Source organism: Populus euphratica, unplaced genomic scaffold (genome assembly GCF_000495115.2).
Source record: "Populus euphratica unplaced genomic scaffold, PopEup_1.0 scaffold59.1, whole genome shotgun sequence".
Lineage (NCBI taxonomy): Eukaryota > Viridiplantae > Streptophyta > Magnoliopsida > Malpighiales > Salicaceae > Populus > Populus euphratica.
Window position 1 is genome coordinate 646103 of NW_011499940.1, and position 21858 is coordinate 667960.

The 21858-nt window shown below is 30.9% G+C and overlaps 1 protein-coding gene across 2 annotated transcripts; it reads right to left on the bottom strand.

Moving 5' to 3' along the window:
- Window positions 1–3314: 3314 nt before the first annotated feature.
- LOC105136935 (hydroxymethylglutaryl-CoA lyase, mitochondrial-like) lies at window positions 3315–9773 on the bottom strand. Of its 2 annotated transcripts, none has more exons than XM_011042452.1 (9): window positions 9433–9773; window positions 8842–9034; window positions 8378–8557; window positions 7967–8047; window positions 7711–7874; window positions 6299–6435; window positions 5924–6039; window positions 5392–5641; window positions 3315–3719 (listed from the first exon to the last, which is right to left on the bottom strand). In XM_011042452.1, exons 1-8 carry the CDS (start codon window positions 9567–9569, stop codon window positions 5393–5395), a joined length of 1257 nt encoding a protein of 418 aa, XP_011040754.1. In that variant the 5' UTR covers window positions 9570–9773; the 3' UTR covers window positions 3315–3719; window position 5392. The 2 variants fall into 2 exon arrangements, with proteins under 2 accessions (XP_011040754.1, XP_011040755.1); XM_011042453.1 differs by having other exon boundaries at window positions 9426–9773.
- Between the last annotated feature and the right edge of the window lie 12085 nt (window positions 9774–21858).

A 21858-nucleotide genomic window follows, 5' to 3' on the forward strand; every position in this document is an offset into this window, starting at 1 on the left:
AATCATGTCATGTACAAGCTTTGAAATCAAACCCTAAACAATGCTGAGTCGCTGAGATTTGGATTACGATTAGGTTAGTTTCGGGTTAAGCTATAAAATGTATTATTTTGCCAATATTTTGAGGGAACAATGCTAATTTTCAAAACCAAAAAAAATCATATGGATGGATGTACAGAGGACTTGTGCCTGAGTGCTTGAAACAGTAAAGATGGATCCTAATGCACAGTACAAGCATTCATGACTCATGCCTGCTCCAATGGCCATTTGTCGTCTTGGCTGGAAACCAGAGGGAGGAAGCAAGCAGCAGGACTGTGAGCCTTATATAAATTCCTTGTGGAATTGTGTATCAGAGACTGTTAGACCCAATCATCTTCAATTTCTTTGCCTGAATAATTATGTGGCAGACCCCACCTTAAATCCTGGTGTTGATTCGCCCTTTGCCAGCCATATGTCCACTATATAATGAGGATTTTACCGATTACAAGCATACACGCTCTCAATTTATGACCTTTCTTCCTGTGGCTTCATGCCCCCAGCAAGAATGATTGTGGTATTGATCGATAGCTTTTTAAAGTTTCTTATGTAGAAATATATGAAAATAAAAAAATATTTTTTTTCAATTTTATTTTTTGTATTAATATATTAAAACAATCTAAAAATAATAAAAAAAACTAATTTGAAATAAATAAATAAAATCAAGATTTTGTAAAACACGGTTTTTAAATCAAAGACAAACGCATCATATGAGTACAAGTAAATCATGTCTCTATTATATATATTTATTTTGTATTTATTATAGTTTCAATTGTTAGGTATTTATTATTCAATAATATATAAATGATGTAAATATATCTCAACATTAATATAACATTTACATATGTTAATTATTTAATTTTTTATATATACGCATCTTAATATTGATATAATTTATAATTTTTTTATATTTAGATACAAGAATATTTATATCATATTGGTTAGATAATAATCCCAATATATCACCAAGTGTCGCAGAAATCTCACCCCTTTCTCGTAAATAAATAATCCAAGCACATTTCTACTCGTGAGTAGATTGCTTTATGTGCAGGTCTGTAATTTTCTCTGATTTTCGAGTCTAGTAATGCTAAAATCTCACCCGTCCAGATCACTAACAGATGCAGAAAGGGGTTCTTAGAAGGATTTTAGAGATAATCCCATTCACTGATCTTTTATAACAGCAAGTTGTTCATGCGTATTTGGAATTATGACATAACGTGTTTTTTAAAATAGTTTTTTGTTTAAAATATATTAAAATAATATTTTTTATTTTATTATTTTATATTAAGTACATTAAAACCATAAAAAAAAACACTAAAAAATACTTTTAAAATGCTTCCAAAAACAAGAGCTAGAGCTAAAAAATACTTTTAAAATGCTTCCAAAAACAAAAGCTAGAGCTTTGACTTGTACCAATCCATCAAAACAACATGCACTAATTTCCAAAAACAATATACGAGCACCTAATGGAGGACAATGCATAGCTTAATTAACACATTTCCTATGAAGAAGAAAAATCAAAGTTTAATCCAAGAATTTGGTATAGAGGGACCGAGATTATTCCAATCCATGAGCATCAAACAAAAATGATTTTTGGAAAAGAATTTCATTGCAAGTATTGCACCAAGCACTCATCTGTTTTCCCTTTCCCCTTTTTGGGTGGGTGGATGGAAAAGGGATTAGAAAGGATTCCAATTACCAAGCCCTAATCTGAATACAAAGTGATTTAGTAGGTGCAGCTTGCAGGATTCCAATCACAATTACACTGGGAATAAAATTGAAAGAGGAGCTAAAAAGTAAAAAGATTTCAAAAAAGTGAGAAAAGGCTGGCTTATAAGAGGCCTAGAAGATGAAAAGCATCAAGATTTTTCAAAACAACTAGTGAAAAAAGACAGGTGTTGTTGACATTGGCTTGAACATGGCCAATAATGGATGGGGAGATCTATCCTTTATATCATACAATACTTTTTTTTTCTTTTTTTCTTTTTTTGCTAGGAAAAGAAATGGAATAAGAAGTTGATTCTAATTCAAAAAACAAATTAAAATGCTATAGCAGATCATAAGAATATATAAATGATAGTGTAGCTTTGGAACTACTTCATGAAAAACAAAAAAAGGTAGAAAGTCCTCATAATAAGTATGTCAATTGTTTAAGTGGGGCGGTGTCATTTTGCCCTAATCACATATTTAAAAATATTTAGTTAATTAGTACATTACAATTTTTTTTCCAAACCCTCTCTTAAAATCTTGGTTTAATCAAAAAATTATAATTTATAGTTTTTTTAAAATTTATTTTTTCAAACTACAACCACAATATCAAACTCACACTAACATCTTAGTATCCATGTTACTTTTATTGTTCCGAAGGTTAAAAAATCTTCAAATCAATTTTCACACATCTAAACTAGTTTTTTTTGTTCTTTTTTTTCGTAGTTTAGATAGACGAACCATGTCCAGCTTGGTACATTCATGGGGAAAAAAAAATTCTTGCTGCTGCTCTTCTGATTCAGGACTGAGGTGATAACATGGAAATTGGGAGGAAGCCTCTTTCTCATTGGAGCCAATACCTCAAGGATAATGGCCTTATCACTGCCCAAACTGTCAAGGATCTAAAAAGGCTATCTCACCACCTGACCTCGATAAACTGCGAGCTAGAAGTTGACCGGAGGCCCCCTACATGGCTTGTTCTTATGGTAGAGTTTAAAGAAAGAGAAGCTAGAAAACATGAAGTACTCGATTAAGTTCTCAGAGCCATGGCCTCACTGGTAAGGTCCAGAGGTTACCAGGTAACAGTACAGTTCAAAACTTATTTCAAGAGCGCAAGGACCATAATATCTCTGTCCAGACTCCGGATACTTGTAACGAACGAAGAATCACATGCCTAGAATCTGATTTGGACAGAACAACCTCACCTGTAGCTAGGGGGGAGCGGGGTTAAAAGAAGTAAATTTCTATGATTATTTTTCTTGCTGAGAATTCAACAGTTGTGTACCTTTTCAAAGTTTAAACATTCAAGAAAAATACCCTAATCAACAGGTCCTTGGAGACATTTGAAGAGGTTTTAAAGGATCCAAGTTGGCAAAAGTCCATAGCCATGATGCTCGGGCATCACCTAAATTCTCCAACCACCGAGTACCAAAGAAATCACTATCATATTACTGTTTCACTCACATTCACGTGTACTTTTCAAGGAAAATCCACAGGCATGAGCTATATAAAAACCCACAAACTGTTTGGCAAATTATGATAGCAAACATTACATTTCAAACTTCTTTGCGATGAAAAGAACTTGACAAATAAACATTATATCATCCGGCATCAAATGCAATTTGGTCTGGAATTAGTTTGTGAAAGTTGTCTTTATTGTTTCTTCTATATCTTCCCTTCCAGCCTCAAATCGAGGTGCTTTACAATGATAATTTTAGTCCCTTTCCAGTTAATCAAGGTCTTGCTTTCTTTTGAAGGAAAGAATATATCAAATTTGAATAGTTTGACAATGTGATGGGAGAAGTCGAAGAATGTTACCCTACCCAACTTCTAAATGATACAAAGAAGATTCTGCAGGTCCACCAGCTTCAAAGAGCTTACTTGGCGATGTTGCTGTCAGCTGAGATGAGGGTCTTGAAAGAGCTGAGTAGCGCTGTTCTTGTCAGCTACGACTTGAGCATTGATAAGAACGAGATATGCTGGCAATAATACAGCCAAGAATCAGGGATTTCATTATTCGGATGGTTTATGCTAGAAAGAATTTTATGTGCTATTCATGATATTACTAATGACCCCTATGGAACTAAATCTGGTCAGCATGCTAACCGAAACTTTAAACTTAAAGTGCAGCAATTTGAGGTGAATGCGGCTGCTCTTTACTTGAAAATGTACTGATATAATGGTTTTTTTCAAAAAAAAAAAATATTTTTGCTATCAATTCATCAAAACAATCCAAAAACAAAAAAAAAATTAACTTTATGCAAAAAATATAATTAAAAAAGCATGGTCACGCCGCAATAACAAACACTCCCATACCTGACCTAGTATGGATACATGAAAATCTATTTATGCTTTCAATATTAGATAATTGACTTGTTTCTATTGCAAATTAATAATAGGACTGGCTGAAGGATTTATGGCACGATCCTGAAATTTGGCCTACATCTTTGGGATATTTTAAGAGAATTAGCTTGGCGAGCTTTGACAAGATTTGTTAAGAGGGCTCACACCTTCTAACGTAGCTTAAGCACACTCAACTATATATCATCCATGATGATATGTCCTAATTCCTCATTAAATCCAGGAACGCTAGTCATCATATCATTTGCAAAACTCTTGCTACTTGTCATTAGTAGAACTCCTCAAAGTTTCCTTATCGAAACTACACCTTCCCCACTATAAATATAACCTCATTTCTCTAATAAGAAGACAAGTTTATAACACAGAGTAGATCTCTCTCTCCCAATTCTCATCTTCCAGACCAAAACACCTCTCCAAACTTTCAATCTTCCATTCTCACCAACTGCCTCCTAGCTTCCTCACATACCACAAGTTTGGGTTCCCTAGTATTGCCTAGCCCTCTTCCCTCCACTCTCCTTATCTGTCTATTCCATCAATTGAGTTACTTGCATGTAACGCTACCTTTTTTCACAAAAAGAACCTACAGTTACACCTAGCATGTGATAATTTAGCTGTGTAGTTGATGTGCAATGGAGCATTGTTACCATGGGAAAGAATAAAATCTATGACTTTATTTTCTCATGTGTTTGTACTCATTTACTAAGACTATAACTTGCTCTTAGTTTCCTCTCAGCTAGATGAAATATTATTTAACAAGTAAAAGTTCCTCGCTAGGCCTCCATTTTCATTTGAATTCACCCATGTCATGTACTGGATAAAATCAAGCTTCTTTTACAATAAATGAAAACTCATTGATATTCATAATCACTTTGTGTCTATTGGTGTCACACAGAAATGGTCCATTTTCTTTTAATGAATTTAATTTCATACAAGCCACATGATAGAAAAAGTAGATACTTCAAATGCTTTCTCTACATTTAGATCACAATGCTGAAAGTAACAATCTGGGAGCAACAATTGATCTATCTAATCCCAACACAAGCAATCTTCTGGCATAGAGTTGTATAACAGCAACAAAGCTATTAATATCACAAAAGCATACAGGCTTAAAGGAGCATTTAACAGGATGATAATTACTTTATCTTTTATGACAAAAATTAATTTAAGTACAATCTTTGGATCAACTGCAAGCAATAGCTGTCTATGTAAAACGTTGTGCCTTTGCATGTTGAGGGATCAAGAGAGGTTGCACGCAGGAAGTTTCATGAAAAGGAATGAAAACTCCAGTACCTTAAAGTTTGGAGGCATGAGCTGTAATTTTGCTCAAGGCAATTGCTGTTTTTGAACCAGATGAGTGTCCCAAATGCTTGCGGATGAAATTCCCAGCCAACATGATCTTCTGCAGATCCACATTGGTCTTGACCCCAAGACCATTGAGCATGTAAACAACATCTTCAGTGGCAACATTCCCAGAAGCACCTTTAGCATATGGGCAACCCCCCAGACCAGAAACTGAAGAATCAACTGTGCTGATCCCCATCTGGCAAAAGAACATGCACTTTGTAAGGATTTAATCAGTTGAGGTGTAAGGTTTTGGTTTGATACACCAGTCTATAGTTTGTTGGACTCACAACAGCCTAAAAAAAAGAAACATGATTCATTATCCCTCATATTATCGAGGAAACAGATTGGATGTAACACCCAAAGCTATGAGGCTTTGTCTTCCTGTAAATTATTGAGTTAATAGCATAACCATTGAATAAAATATGGACATCACGTTGCTTTCAACATCAACAAAGGTGAAAGAATTGAAGTTACTTACTTGAAGTGATGCTAGAATATTAGAAAGAGCTTGCCCATAAGTATCGTGAAAGTGGACAGCAAGCTTTTCAATAGGGACAACATCAATAACAGCTTCGAGCATTGGTATGACAGTGCCTAAGCCATGGAAAGGAAAAAATAATTCAACACCTACCCCATCTTACCCAGAAGATGATAAAAGAAAGGTCAAGAGCAAAGCCTCGATGAGACTATAAGCATAGTTATAATGAAAAACATAGAAGAAACAACTGGCTTCACATTCATATAGGTGCAAAACCTAGTTTCAACAAATTGTCACGCTGCAGATACTAGTTAAGCCACATATACAAATGAATTAATCATCTTTAATTATGAGCAGAAGGCAAATTGACATTACCAGGAGTACCAACTCCAATTGTATCACCAAGAGAAATTTCATAGCATCCCATGTCACAAAGCTTTTTGGCCACATATGCAACTTTAGATGGAGAAACCATGCCTTCTACAGGACACCCCACAACACATGATATATAGCTGCCAGGATTAAAAGGTATTTATTATGTCAAACTACCAAATTATTTAATGCTACACATTAAGAATGAAGTGGCAAGAAAATTTTTAGGACATCATATTAAGGAAACCAAATGAGGGTGGGCTTAATGCATAGCATTATGTCAGCTCTATTGCAAACCAGGCATTCTGGTTCAAACACGGAAGGTTGCAAGAAATGTTGCTCTACTAATACCAAGGGTAAAATGCATAAGCCTTGAGTACTGGCCTGCCCTTATTGATACTATGGAGGATATGCATCGAATATTTGGGATGATAAATTGAGTTTGAATATCAAACATGATATCCTTTGGATATAAGGTTTCCTGGATAAGATAGAACTATGAACATCTCATTCATGATTTTGAGGGGGGAAGAGGGACAAGGAGAACAATATCATGTCAATAAAGGACAGAAAACTGAGCTATCCAAGTTTTTTGAGTTCAGTAAGATGTCAATGTTAACAATCTTTATGGACATATCATATAAATTGTGTATATCTGAAAAAGCTTTCAAAGTATTATTAAATAGTTGCCACAGAGATCATCTTCAACTGCTATTTAGGTGATTTGCTATGTCAATTTCCATACAACTATAAGCATAAAAGATTAGGCAACATTATCTTCTAAATTAAAAGGGAATGCACTTCCTAATTTTTCCTCCAAAGGTTTTCTTTGGCCAGCCGTCATTGCTGTGCAACCATTCTGGCTTTCAAGCCAGAGGTGAACATTTTGTTCATTTTCAGCAAAAATGATCTCCATTTTTCCTTTGAAAAGCTGGTAAAAAAGACAGGAAAAGGTCACAGCTCTCTTCTACACTTGGCACTTCAGGAAGCTACAACTTGTCATCTGGTCACCAGAATGAGTTAATATCTTGGATCTCTTATTAAGAAAATGATCTGTGCCTATAAGTCTATCATCTTACAAATTGTCAACTGCTGTCAAAGCAAACCAAAAGATATTACAAACCACAATCACCTTCCTGTCAGTCAGAAGATCTGACAGTATGCATCCTTTAAAATGCCATCTATCTCTTTATGTAAATGTGTTACTCATGAATACATTCTCAACAAGAATGAATACCTTCTTCAAGCATATCCAGAATAGGATATCAGAAAATACAGGGGGTTTTGAGATTACTAAACTCGGATGAACCACCAGTAAACTAAATTTGTTCTAGATTGACCAAAATGCAGCAATACAAGCTTGGTGGGATAAGAAAAGAACTAACTGTGTATTTAGTGCAAGTTCAAAAACATACCCACGAACAGGAATTGAAAGCTTGCTGGCCGAGAGGGCAACTTCATGATAACGAACAAGACTATCTTCAATGCTGCAATTGATGTTTGATTTTGAAAAACCCTCCGAAGCAGAGGCAAAGACAGCTACTTCCTTGGCTCCAGCTGCAATAGCTGCTTCAAAGCCCTAGAAAAAAGTGCTACAAAAATATCAGCAAATCTCACCACACAAGTTATAGGAAGTTTATACAGCATGGACTTGTACTTAAGACAGCTCACTTTTAGATTAGGAGTTAAGACTGGAAATCGAGCACCTTTAAAATCTCTGATTGCTTCCATTACATCCTTTGCATCTGCTAGCTGAATGCCAAAAAGTAGTTTAAAAACATAATAATAGACTTTGTTTTGGAAGGAAAGCTCCCTTCAAAGAACGACAAGACAGATATGAATTAAAAAACTTATGTGAGTGCACCAAACAAATAGACATTAGAATAAACCATCAAAATTGATCTAAGGCAGATGTTGCCATATATTTAAAATTACTAAAATCCAAGAAAAGGCTAGAACACTTTTTTTCTATAAAACATGAAATGTAAATATATAATGATACAAAGAAGATAAGAGTAACAATATTACAAATGTGAATTTAAGAAAAGTTTCTTATCTCTCATTACAACCAATAATACGCACCTGAGGTACCCATTTTGGGGAAACAAAACTCGTGGCCTCAACAACAGGCAACCCTGAAGAAGCTAGCATTTTGATCAGCTCAACCTTAATAGCAGTAGGTACAATATCCTTCTCGTTTTGCAATCCATCCCTTGGACCAACTTCCACTATCTTCACATATCCTGGAATGCTGCTAAAAAGCTGCAGTATAGGCAACAAAACCTCATTTGGAGTAGATAACAACCAAGCTCAAATTTTAAATGCATCCAGAATATGGATATAGGAATGTAAATCACATTGCGTCATTACTAACTTATACTACAGCTGCTTAAGTTTCATTTTCATGAAGCTACGAATTAATTAAGGAGTCTTCTCATAGAAGGTGATGATACTGATCCTACAACTCCATTCCTCCCTTATATGAAATGACACTTTTGAGCTAACATCTATAGCATAAAGGAAAGTTCAAAAGATAGTTGATCCACCTTATTTGTCGATTCCCTTCTGAGTTTGTCATTGTAGTAAGTACTAAAATGAAGACTTGGCAAGCGTAAAGCATCACGAACATTATCAATTTCCATAGAATTCCAACCCAATATTGAACGTGAATGATTCAAGAAACCCCTTTGAGACACTCTTCTTGTTTGTCCACTCCAAGAGACTGCCTCTCTTGTATCACTACGAGAAATAGAGAAAAGAAGAACTCATCGACTCTGATCATTTGTATCACACTAAAAAATGAAGCACTAATTAAGCAAGTCTTGCACATGCAAGTTTGTCAAAAAAATAACCAAAAAAATACAAACTTTAAACCATTCCTGCAACACTTCCTCGAAAAAAAAAAAACTTCTTACAACAATTCCAGATAGCTAAATAAATTAAACAAATAAAATCAATCTCCACAATAAATTTTGGGATCAAGCTACACACACATATAACCAAAAAGAAGCAATAAAATCAAGGAAACAAAACAAAAAAAAACTTGCCAACCACATTATATCATAAACAACAAAACCTTTGAAGAACAAACAGCTTGAATAACAAACAAAAAGTAAATAAAGGTCCTTACTTTACACCTTTTAAAAAAAGAGTTTGTAGGTGCCATGTCATTTGTTGTTGCTCCATCTAAGATGGGTTTCATTGGGACAAAATTACGATGATTAAAGAAACTGCAACGCCGAGAAAATTTGGGGAGAGCTTTTGTGGTTATCATGAGATCAATCAAGAGGGTTAAAGGTATGCTAAAAATGATCAAAAAAGAAAATTTATTTCAAATTAGTAATGATAATGAAATATTTAGCTGAAATTTGTAGAGTTTGGGTGGTTTCGATCGAGACGGGATCGAGGAAAGGAAGCGAGTTTGACTAGTTGCAGAGAGCGCGAGGGATAGGATCAGAGCGAGGGCCGAGAGGTCTTTTTGCATCGGTGCTTTGGATTGGCAATTCAATATATATTATATATTGAACATTACATTAATTCATACATTTTTATTATATTTTATTTAAAAAGAAATTAAAGCAGTAAAATTTAGTATTCAATTCCTTAACTTTTAAATACAACCCCTCAAGTTTTTTTTGGATATTAGATTATATAATAGAAGTATTTTTTACTCATTATATAATAACTAAATGAATTAAAATTTTATCCATTTCATCTGAAGAAAAAATAACTATATAATTTTAAAAATACTAATCTTAATGTCTATTGATTTATTTTATAAAAAATAGCTCAATATAAGTGATTTTTTTCTTTGAGAAAAAATAAATTGTAATTTGTAAAATTAATTTTAATTATGTTGAATTTTGGATTTTTAATTATTAATGTTACTAGAGGGTATAATTTGGATTTGAATAAATAAAATCCAACTTTTCTATTGCAAAAATTTAAACTAAAAAATAATGTGTTGTCTGCAACACGTCCTATAGTGCACGCCCTCCTCGGATAATGCATCTTCAAACCATTGAAAAACATGCAAACAAGGGACTTGGAATAAACATCCTTTAACATTTTCTTCGTTTTTAATTTTGGAATAAAATTCTCTTTTTGAATAAATTTATTAAAATAATATATAAGGGATTATTTAATCATGCCATGAATTAAATAAAATTACAATTTTCTATGATAATATTATTAACATAATATATAGATTTAAAAAAATTGTTTATTAATATCTAATTTTTATTGTAAGTTGTTTAAATGATTTTTAAATTATTATTCTTACATCTTCTTTCATAAAAATGATAAATCTTTACTTAAAAAACAACACTTCTAATAGAGAAAACATATTTTTATAAAAAAAAAACATGAAAAAATAAGTTTTTTAACTAATTTTTTTCTTTTTACTCAAATCATTCAAATTTTTAAGAATCTTTTTTGAATTGTTGTTGCTTCTTAATCAATAAATCATTTTATTAATAAAAATATATATGTTATTATTAAAATAAAAAATTAACATAAATAAGAAAAGACATATCTGAGTGGAAAAAAATTTATAATTTTATTCTTTATTTTTTCTGCGGTTAATTATTTATATTATTATATAATTAAATTAAAAAATAGATATCAAAAATTATTTGTTTCAACAAGTGGACAATATAGCTAGATATAATCTAAGATAACATTTTGAGGTATTTATAGCACAACTTCTGATTTTATGTGATTTTTAAAAGTGTTTTTGGTTTAAAAAATTATTAAATTGAATTTATTTCTTTTAGTATTTTTTATGATTTTAACATGTTGATGTTAAGAAAAAAAATTAAAAATTAAATTTAATATATTTTTAAATAAAAAATTATTTTAAAAAATACTCTATAAAGATGCCATGGTAAAAAAAAAAATTCCACCATAAACGATACCATTTCACCCGACAACAACAAACGACAGAAAACATAAAAGAATCGCCCGAAACTTCTTCAGGATAAAGAATCACATGGAAGTAATTGAGCAAATGCAATGAAAAGATTCTCCTCTGACATTTAAACAATTATGCTACTTGGTATCTGAAAGCAGCTGGAATTAGTAAATAAATGGGGTGCATTTACTGGTTAGTCAATTAAAGGATTTGATTGACTCAAATATGAGCTATACATAGGGATTTATGGACGCAGCAAACAGCAACTTTGACAGTAAAAAATCCATTTTTCTCTGTCAAATCATCAAGAACCGCATGAAACTTCCTCTTCAGGAAAAGGGATCGGCAAATGCAATGAGAAGATTCTCAGCTGAGATTTAAACAATTATGCAGCTGGTATCTGAAAGCTCAAAATGGTAAATAAATGGGGAAAAAATACAGCTATCAAGAGTTATTCAAGGACAGAATATATTTTCTTAAATGTATCAATTTACAAGGCATGATTCTAGGCTTGGTTGTTGCTGCAAATCACTTCCAGATTTCCTGTGAAATTGAAATTGATTCTCGCTTTGTGTCGCCTTCCTTATTAGCATCGATAATGAAATTGTTGCCTGTCACACATTCCGAAGAGTCGTGGATTAGATATCGGACAAGGGAGGTTGATGCTGGATCTGCAGTGCCAAATGTTCCCGAAGGGACTGTTTTCTGGGCAACAATACTAAACAGTCCTTTTGCAGAAGACCCTGCATGATCTCCGATTTGGAAAGTGCAGGCGATATTGAGTGTACTCTGATTTTGTACATTACCTTTTCCATAGCCATGACCTGATATTGCCAGTTTTGATATTTCAATATTAACCAAATTCCAGAACAGCAGGAAAAAAAATATACCAATCGAGTAACTTCGAGCAACATTGTGATTTCGATGAACATAGTTAAAATTGAAAGAGAAGGCACATGAAAGGCGTCCCCTTCTCATGAGTACATGTTAATGGACAACCTGGTGCTTGAGTTACGAGTTAGGTAACTTCACTCGAGACAATCAAGAATTGTTTTCACTACCACTGCCGTGCCGTGTCTTCTAACTAGAATTTTAACGAGACTTGAGCACTGTCGGAGTTAACATTAATTGCCAAATCAAACCAGCACTTTAGAGTCATCAATCACTTCATTTAGAAATTAAATTAGTAGAAAAGATTTTTTTTAAAATTAGCATGATTTGAAAAAAATGTGTAAAATAACACAAATGTGAAAAGTTTTTGCAAGTAGCACAATTTAATGCGGTTGAAAATAAAATTTCTAAATAAATAGTTAAAATAGATTAGCATAAATTTCAAGAAAAAAAATGAAAGAAATGAAAGAAAAAATAGACTCTACATGCTGACTAAAACTTTAATGACGGTAGCATGGTGTTTTTGAAAACATCTCGATGACGGTAGCATGGTGCTTGACGAAACATCTTGTACGTATATATGGTATTGCAGTAATAATCTTCCCTAATCAAGATTATTGGTATTGATATAGATGAAGTGGAAGCCTTGTTTTTTATCAATAAAAAAATAAAAGTGAAAATCATTGTTTAGTATTTTATCAATTCAAAACTTTAACTAGTATTAAAATTTAAATAAAAATATTAATTATATAAAAAACATATTAAAACTCCTATTACATTTTACCTAAAATAAGATACATCACAGGTTAAAATCCTTAAAGTCCTAAGAATATTGCAATTACAAAAAAACTCTTAAAATACTTAATTTTATTCATTCATGTCTCACTCTTGAAAGGGTATTAGAACCATTTATATAAAAAATAACTAAAAAGAGCTAATAATATTGAATATAAAAAATAAACTAGGAAAACTATTTCCTTTAAATAAATACTAGTAAAACATCATAATACAAAATGAAAAAAGAAAAATAAAATTAACTAGTAAAATATTTATTTAAAAAAAAATACTTATGTATTGGTCTCTCAAGCTACGAGGAATTTGTCATTGAGATCAAACATCATTCAACAACCAATATGTGCCACAAATATTATTTTGTATGTGTATCACTTTATTAGAGATGGGTTGTCCTATCACAAATTGCTAAGACAACATCTTTGTATGGACATTTTATCACGAGTCTTTAAAATAACAATATATCTTATTACATGATCTTTTACATTTATAATTATTCAATATATGATAATAAACTATCAGAAATTATTGAGCTCCAATACATGTTTTTTATGACCTTCAACTAAAATCATTGTAAAATGTCAGACTTTAACACCAATTGATACAAATAAAAACTAAGAATAACAAAGATTATTATAAATTAAAACTTTTAAAGGCTAAAAACATCATATCAGGAGAATCTCAAAATACTTAATTTTATCTTTTCACCTTACTTCTCATAAAAGTTATTACAACCCTTTATATATAAAAACATAGAAAACCTAATTATATAAAGTATAAAAAATAAATTAGAAAAACCATTTCCTTCCATATAAAAAAAGAAAAGAAAAGAAAAATATCATAATACAGGATATGAAATTATTTATTTTAAAAATATCATAATAAAGTAATTGGGTCTCAACTTAAGATGCATATAGGCGTAAATATCTGAATTACACTTTTTTGGGTCACCCGGCACTGGCATTTTGGACTTCAGAAGATTTTGTTTTTCATTTTGGAAGAGAGCACCATGGAAGTCAAAAACTAACTCCCTGCTGCAGCATGTGAGGTCACGAATTTGCAATCTAGTCCCTCAAGTTTACAACATTTCTCACAGAGATAATAAATCTAGTCCCTCAAGTTTACAGAATTCTTACAGAATTTCTCACAGAGATAATAAATCTAGTCCCTCAAGTTTACAGAATTCTTACAGAATTTCTCACAGAGATAATAAATCTAGTCCCTCAAGTTTACAGAATTCTTACAGAATTTCTCACAGAGATAATAAATCTAGTCCCTCAAGTTTACAGAATTTATCACAGAGATAATAAATCACACCCCATGCTAGGAGTTCCTAGATGACTCTATCTCATCATTATTTAAACGCCATGATAATAGAGATAAAATCTGTTATTTAAAAGGATCCATCTGAAATATATTTCCTCCTTTGCAGGTGAAATTGGAAGGAGAACGAAGTCCAGGTATTCTGGGCTTTCAAAGGCATTATTCCAAGCTTCAGCTGAATTCTAAACTTATTGGGCCCTGGAAGAAATCTTTGGAGCTCGTGCAATTTATTCCAAGCTCCATGCCATGGTTACTAAACATGCTACCCAACAAATTGAGTTAGAAGATTTATTATTTGTCCGATCTGGAATTAAAATTAAATTAAGTTTAAAATTAAACTAAAAAAATACATTGATGAAGTAAAATCCGATAGACTTAGTTGAATTTTTAATCATTTAAAAGAATTTTTAAAATGGATCCAATTTTTATCAAGCCAACTCCAAAAAAAATAAAAAAATAATTTTATTTTAATAAAAATAAGTAATTTAGATTGACCAATAATCATACCTATTAATTTATGTTATGTGTTATGATGTATAGTTCTTTTCAAAAATACATTTCAACTAAAAAAATATTAAAAATATATTTTTTAAGATTTTTTTTATATCAACATATTAGAAAACACCTAAAAACTATAAATTTAATATTTTTTTCAAATAAATAATAATTTAAAAATAAATTATGATGCAAGAAAAATACTTATTAAATTATGTTTTTAATTTTTGTATTGATTTTAATTTATTTTTTAAAGTATTTTTTAAATGATTAAAAAAATATATCTTTTATCGCAAAACGTCAATTAAAAAAAATCCAATGCTTAAACTCTTCAGTTGAATCTTGGTTAGATATCCCACGACAACAATATTTCGAAGGCAGCGTGTGGAACTGTTATTAGAAAATATTTTGAAAAAATTAAAAAAAATATTTTAAATTATTTTTTATATATTTTTTATTATTTTAATATATTAATACCAAAAATAATTTTTTAAAAATAATTATTACCGGCCAACAGCACTGCCCATAGCATCGTGAATTATGAGGAAGGGCACTTGCTCTGCTCACGAGGCTGGCTGTTCCTCGTAGCCCAGGGAGAGAGAGCGAGGAACCTAAATCCCTAGGGTAGAAAGTGGCTGCCAAGGCATCATGGAAAGGGCAAAACCAAAGCCAAGTGGTTTGCCTTACTTTAGTGTGTGGAGGTGGAAAATTGTGGAGTTAATGTAGCAGATTGTCGGAGATTTGGGAGTGCCACAAATCCCGGCGACAAGCATCCAAAATGGTGCCGTCTGCCAGAGCTCTTACAGACGACGTCACTTTAATGTAATGTTTCAATATCTAGTGTAAGAAGACTCCATTAATTTAAAAGATTTTCCTTGCTCTCCAGTCTACAACCGTTTATTGCATCAATTTATTTGATCTTGTGTTCTTCTTTTCTAATTATTTTTAAATTTATGGATTTTCTCTTAAATATTTTCACTTCGTGTATTGAAATTCAATCTTTAACCAACAAGTTTTCGTGCACGGAGCGTGTTCCTTTCATCCCTTCAAATAAGGATTTGAACACAAAATGTGGAGAGGAAGAAATTCAAGAATAAGGTATTAATAATATAAACATCACAACTGCAAAATCCAATTAAGGATCCAAATTGATTAGAGTCTGTGGATTTAACTTGTAGGTTATTTGATCAACTTGTATCCATTATTTTTATTTAAAACAATGTGATTTCAATTATTAAAAAAAAAATCATTAGTTTTAGCATGATATGCATGAATTGAATTTTAATTAGGATAATTAAGTTACAAGTTAATTTATTAAATCACTCGAATTTAGTCAGATTAATTAGCTAGACCTGGCTGGGATGGATCGAGTTTGTTAAGGAAATTTTAAAAAATAATTTTTTAATATAATATAAACAATGTGATTTCAATTAATTTTTTAATATTTTTTAATTGTTTTGTTATGATAATATTAAAAAAAAAAACAAGTATTATTTTAATATATTTTAAAAAATATATATTTTAAAAAATAATTAACACAATGACAACCAATACATATAGTACCTTTGAATTTTAACTAAAAACATGAGCTAAAATTTAAGAAATAAAATGTGAGCTCATTTTGTTCAACCACCAAGTGTCGTACGAGGAAAACACGAGGGGCCTTGCCAAACCAGAGACAAGATCTTGGGAACGAAAAACTGGAAGAAAGAATCGCAAAATTTGTCATTTTCAAGAATTTTACAGACAGAATTGACAGATTAAAGATTTGCCAGACGCCATGGACACAATCCCATCCATTAAAAGTTCCTTGTAGAACACTGAAGAACCTCTCTCTTTCTCACCGAGATATTTGCTTTTAGCTCTCTCTTTCTTCACTGCCGAAGCGTGTTGTTTTCATGTTTCCTTGCTAGGGCAAGGAATAAAACAAGCGGCAGATAACCTAGGTTTCTCCACTCGCTGCCATGTTGTCTTTATCGTGAAACTAGCCAGTAAAGAAGGGAGTATTATCTTCTGGTTACTTGCAGGAGAGTGGCGGGGAAGTGATAATTGCTGCTATGAAGCTTTTCCTGCTTTGGATTTGCAGTATTTCTTGACAGCTGCGCCGTCTGCGGCTGGAGGAAAGCGACAGAGAGTAATAACTAGTCTGTAATTCTGGTCGTTTGAGGGTGATTTACATTTCAGAGGACACCATACCATCACGCTCTTTTTAATGATAATTTAACGTCACGCGATATCAAACATTTGTACGGACTTCGTGTTTGTTCATTAACAAATTAACATTTAAAAAAAAGAAAAGTTTTTACTGTAACCTCTCCGCATTGTACTCTCTCTCTCTCTCTCTCTCTCTCTCTCTCTCTCTCTCTCTCTCTCTCTCTCTCTCTCTCTCTCTCTCTCTCTCTCTCTCTCTCTCTCTCTCTCTCTCTCTCTCTCTCTCTCTCTCTCTCTCTCTCTCTCTCTCTCTCTCTCTCTCTATATATATATATATATATATATATATGTTCTGGGTTTTTTCTGAATTTTCATTTTATTTTGCAATGTTAGTTTTTTTCTACTTTATAATTTTATAATTTATTTTTTATATGTTGATTATAATTTCATGACTAAAATAATAAGTTTTATAAATTAATTTAATTTAATTAAAAAAATTTAATTATTTTTTAAAAATATATTATTTAACACTGAGTTGATTAAAAATTAAATTTTTTAATTTATTTTAGTTTATTTTTATAAGGTTATCTTTGATTAAGCTCATGTCCTTTCTTATTATTTAGAGGATTAAATAGGATTACATCAATTTGTTTTATGTATATTTTTTAATGAACTTTTAAATTTTAATTATATTCTTTCACATTATGTTTATTAAGGATTGAACTTTATATTTTTTTAAATTATTTTTTAAAAGTTATCATAAACTTGTGACATGAAAAGTAAGTATAACGAGTTAATTTATTTAACTTAAGTTTTTTTTTCTAAATGACTTTTTTTAAAAAAATTTATTCATTAAAATTAGGTTGATTAAAAATTAGACTTCGTTATTTATTATGAATTATTTTTATATTGATTTTTTAATTATTTTTAAAATTTAAAATTTTAATATTAGATTAATTGAGAATTAGACTCCACAGTTAATTAAAAATCAGACTTCGTTATTTGTTTCGAATTGTTTTTATTTGAAATTTTTAATTATTTTTTTAATTTTATATTTCAACACTGGACTGATTAAGAATTAAATTTCACATGTTGTTTTTAATTTGTTGTCTATTGGTATATTAAGGTTTCATTATCCAGACCATGCATTTGATAATTTAACTTATGTTGATTTGGAGTCATTTTGTAGGTATTTTTTTATTTTTATATCTCAATATTAAATTTATTAAAAATTAAACTTTGTAATTTATTTTGATTTGTTTTTAATAAAGTTATCATTATTTTATGATTCGACATGTGGATTGACATGTTAACTTAAATCAATTAAATATATTATTGTCTTAATATCCAAAGAAAAAAGTTTATATTAAAAAATTATCTTGAGTTGGATTATGATTTTATCTGTTATTTAGTTATTTAGATTGTTTTTGAACTCATCAAATTAATAGGATCATATCAAATTAATTTTTATATAATTTAATTTTATATATCTATTAGAAAAATAGTAGCAATATCTATATATTATTTCAAATATAAAAATAAAGTTAATTTAACTCGCAATATAATGTAAACTAATGATCTAGTGGTTATATAACCTCATCTTGTACCAAACCTTTCACATAAAATAATCTAGGCTGAATTTCTCATTGAATTGAATTAGATACTATCATGATAAATTTTAAATGACATCATCAAGTTTTTAATAATTTAGTTAATTCAATTAAATTCAACACAAACTATTATAGATTAATTAAAAAATAACATGTTTTTATCAAAATAAAAATAAAAAAGAGCTCAACAATCGAGAGTTGATTTAACAATTTAGATCTTTAATCCGGGCCAATTTGTTTTTGAAATTTAATTTAAACTTGCAAACGGGTGGACCATATCAAATTTTTATTGAACTCTAAAATTTTATTTTAAAAATTATATCGTTTCAACCATTAAAAAATTTAAAATTAGTTGACTCAAATGAACCCTGGGGCATGCACCCGAAAATGAGTCGAATAATTGGATCTTGAATCCAATAATGAGTCAGAGCTTAAACTAACAACTTTGCTGCCAAACTATATTGAAATTTGCCAAGAGCATTTGTCATTTTCTAATCCCTCCTGTCCCCGCAAAGCTCCAAGAGTTGTCCCACTATCGCCAAAATAACCCATTGAAATGGTCAAAGATACAGAAAATAAAGCATGTAAAAGCAGATCAATCTGGCAGCCAGTTGCAGGCATTGCAATCAGGACAATGATGAACAATCCAATGACGATCAGTGATGACTGGCTATGCCAAAGCAACCCTTGTTTGTTTCTCCAGGAACAGAGCTAAAGTGAGTAAAGTAACCACTTCATTTTGGCATTTTGCACTGAAATTTCAAAGCCTCCCTCCCTCCCTATCAGATGACTCAAAAAACGCTACCATCGTTGTCGAAAAAAGTTGAAGAAATTAAATAATTTGCATTCGGGCAAACAAAGTCAAAAAATATTATCATGGGCTTGCATGGAAAGAACCTAATTCTGTTCCAAGTTTCAACCCAAACCAGCATCAAAATCACTAGTGGTTCTAGACGACCATCGCTCTCGCAAACCCACCAAACAAAAAAAAAGTGGCAAAACTTTGTTCTTCTTTGATTGTGCCCAGAGTTTCCTCATAAAAGTTGAATCGCACTACGCAGTCATGCAATGGGAAATCAGCCAGGTTGATGAGAGCCTCTAAAAGGAGATTTTCCGGTGATTCAGGCTAATGGTGACGAAATACATGCTTGATGCTTGGTCTACTTACCATGAAAATGAAAGCTTGGAGCCTGGACCACTTTGATTTAATTTCATGGGCTAAGATATAGTTTTTATGGGAGAAATATTGCATGTAACATCTTCAGGTGGGTTCTCGTATATTATTCAGTGGAACTTTAGGGGCCTCTTATCTCATTTGCTGCTTTAGAACATCACCTGTACATTTACCTTTTTGTGTGCTAAAATAACAAGAATGTGCCTCGTCATTTTTTACCTTTTTTTTTTTGCCCGGAGTGAATCCAAATCCATTGCACCGTCCTCCAAACTTGCTTTTCTATATTCGCATTCAGAAATGCTTAAAAGAATGGATTCTGTTCACCAAGTTAACACTGTGATTAGATATCTGCCCATCTTTTTTTTTTTTTTTGTTGATTTACGTGGGGTGTCCGGGCCAGCTTGCGCGCACCATGACTAATTCCCACGGCCCACTGAATACCTTACAAACCCAGCAGGCAGGTAAAACAACGCGGGGCTGACAGGCATACAACTCCAAAAATCAAACATATAGCAGTGGAAAGAGCAAATACTCCTGTCACCGCTAGGCTAATGCCGTGGGTGCGATATCTGCCCATCTTTGAATATGAGGGTTCTTGTTATAGTGAATAGTTTTCTATAGAACCCTGCCCATCTAAAGATGGACTAAATTAATGGAATGCCTTCAACAAGTTCGGCATAGAAATGTGATCGTGACTCCACATGATATGGAATGTTTATCCATGAAACTGGAGCCCTAGGTACTGGCTAGTTCAGTTTGAATGCCCGGCGGCTACGGGGGTAGTGAAATCAAATCAAGGGCTATTGCAAAACAAATGTTTAGATTGCGTTTGTTTTTTGAAAAATAATTTTTAAAATATTATTTTTATTATTTTTAAATTTATTTATTATTAAAAAAATTAATTAAAAATATTTTAAAAATTAATTTTAAAATATTTTTTTGTTCAACAAAAAATATTTTTCTATAAAATAAAGATTTAGCTTTCAGAAAAGTGATTTTTTTTTTATTTTAGAAGAAAACACTTTCTAAAAGTTGTGAAAAATTTTAAAATATCATATTATTTATTGATTATATCAGATTTGATCCTTAAATTTTTTATTACTATATATTTTGTTTGAATCTTTTTTTCCTTTCAAATTCATCCCATAAAATTTGATTTAATTTTTTTTTTTAAATTTTTTTCCTTTCAAATTCATCCCATAAAATTTGATTTAATTTCATTTTTTTATTAACTTTGATCCTTATTTATATGATTGTTATTTACTTTTCTCTTATTATTTTTTAAATTGAAATTTTTTATCTATCAAATTTGATTTTCACTCTCTTGATTGTTATTTATTTTATTTAAAATAATTTATGAAATTATAATTATTATTATTTTAATTTCATCATCTTTTAATATTTTTATCTATTAAATTTAATCTCTATTATTTATATTATTATTTATTTTATTTGAGATAATTTATAAAATTAGATTTTTTTTAATTCCATTCTCATTCAACTTTTTAATTTGTAAGATTTATTTCTTATTATTTCAATAATCTTAAAAAAAATATTAACAAGTTATTTTCCAACTCATTTTCCATAATATAATCAAATACTCGAAAGTGTTTTTTAATTTATTTTTTATGATACTACTAAATATCAAATAATAATTTACTTTTTTAAAATTTATTTTTTAAAAAAACCACCTTATAAAAAAAATTATTTTTTTACAAACAAGTAGGCCTAGATCTCCATTACAAAGAGATATATCTTGGGATAATTTCCCCTAGATCTTCATTACAAAGAGATATATTTTGGGATAATTTATTTTATTTTTAAAAATTATCTGTTTAGTATTGTGATTGATACTCATTTTACCCCGATCATAATTTATAACTATTTGGTTAAAGAAGTTAATGTCTGATTTAGAGATGGATCCACTGAAAAATGAGTTCATGTCGCAAGTTTTTTTAAAGCTAAAAATTACAGCTTTTTGTTATTTTTGTCAATGGAGTGCATCGCTTATCTTTTTAAAGCTAAAAATATCATCTATGCAGAGTTTAATTCAGAGATCGTGTGGAAGTGGTTGGGAGTAGAGGGGAGAAATTAGATGGTCCTGCAATTAAAATCTGTCACGTGGCAAAATGATCATGAGGGATTCCAATTTTTTTCAGTGGCATTTTGCATGACTTTCTCTACAGTTCATTTTTGTAATGTGAACAAGGAACGC

Coding starts and splice junctions, on each gene's coding strand:
- LOC105136935 (XM_011042452.1), bottom strand. CDS start 9,569: ATGATAACCACAAAAGCTCTCCCCAAATTTTCTCGGCGTTGCAGTTTC. Junction 6,436..7,710: donor CTTTCAATTCCTGTTCGTGG/GTATGTTTTTGA, acceptor TAATCCTGGCAG/CTATATATCATGTGTTGTGG. Junction 6,040..6,298: donor AATTGGAGTTGGTACTCCTG/GTAATGTCAATT, acceptor TCCATGGCTTAG/GCACTGTCATACCAATGCTC.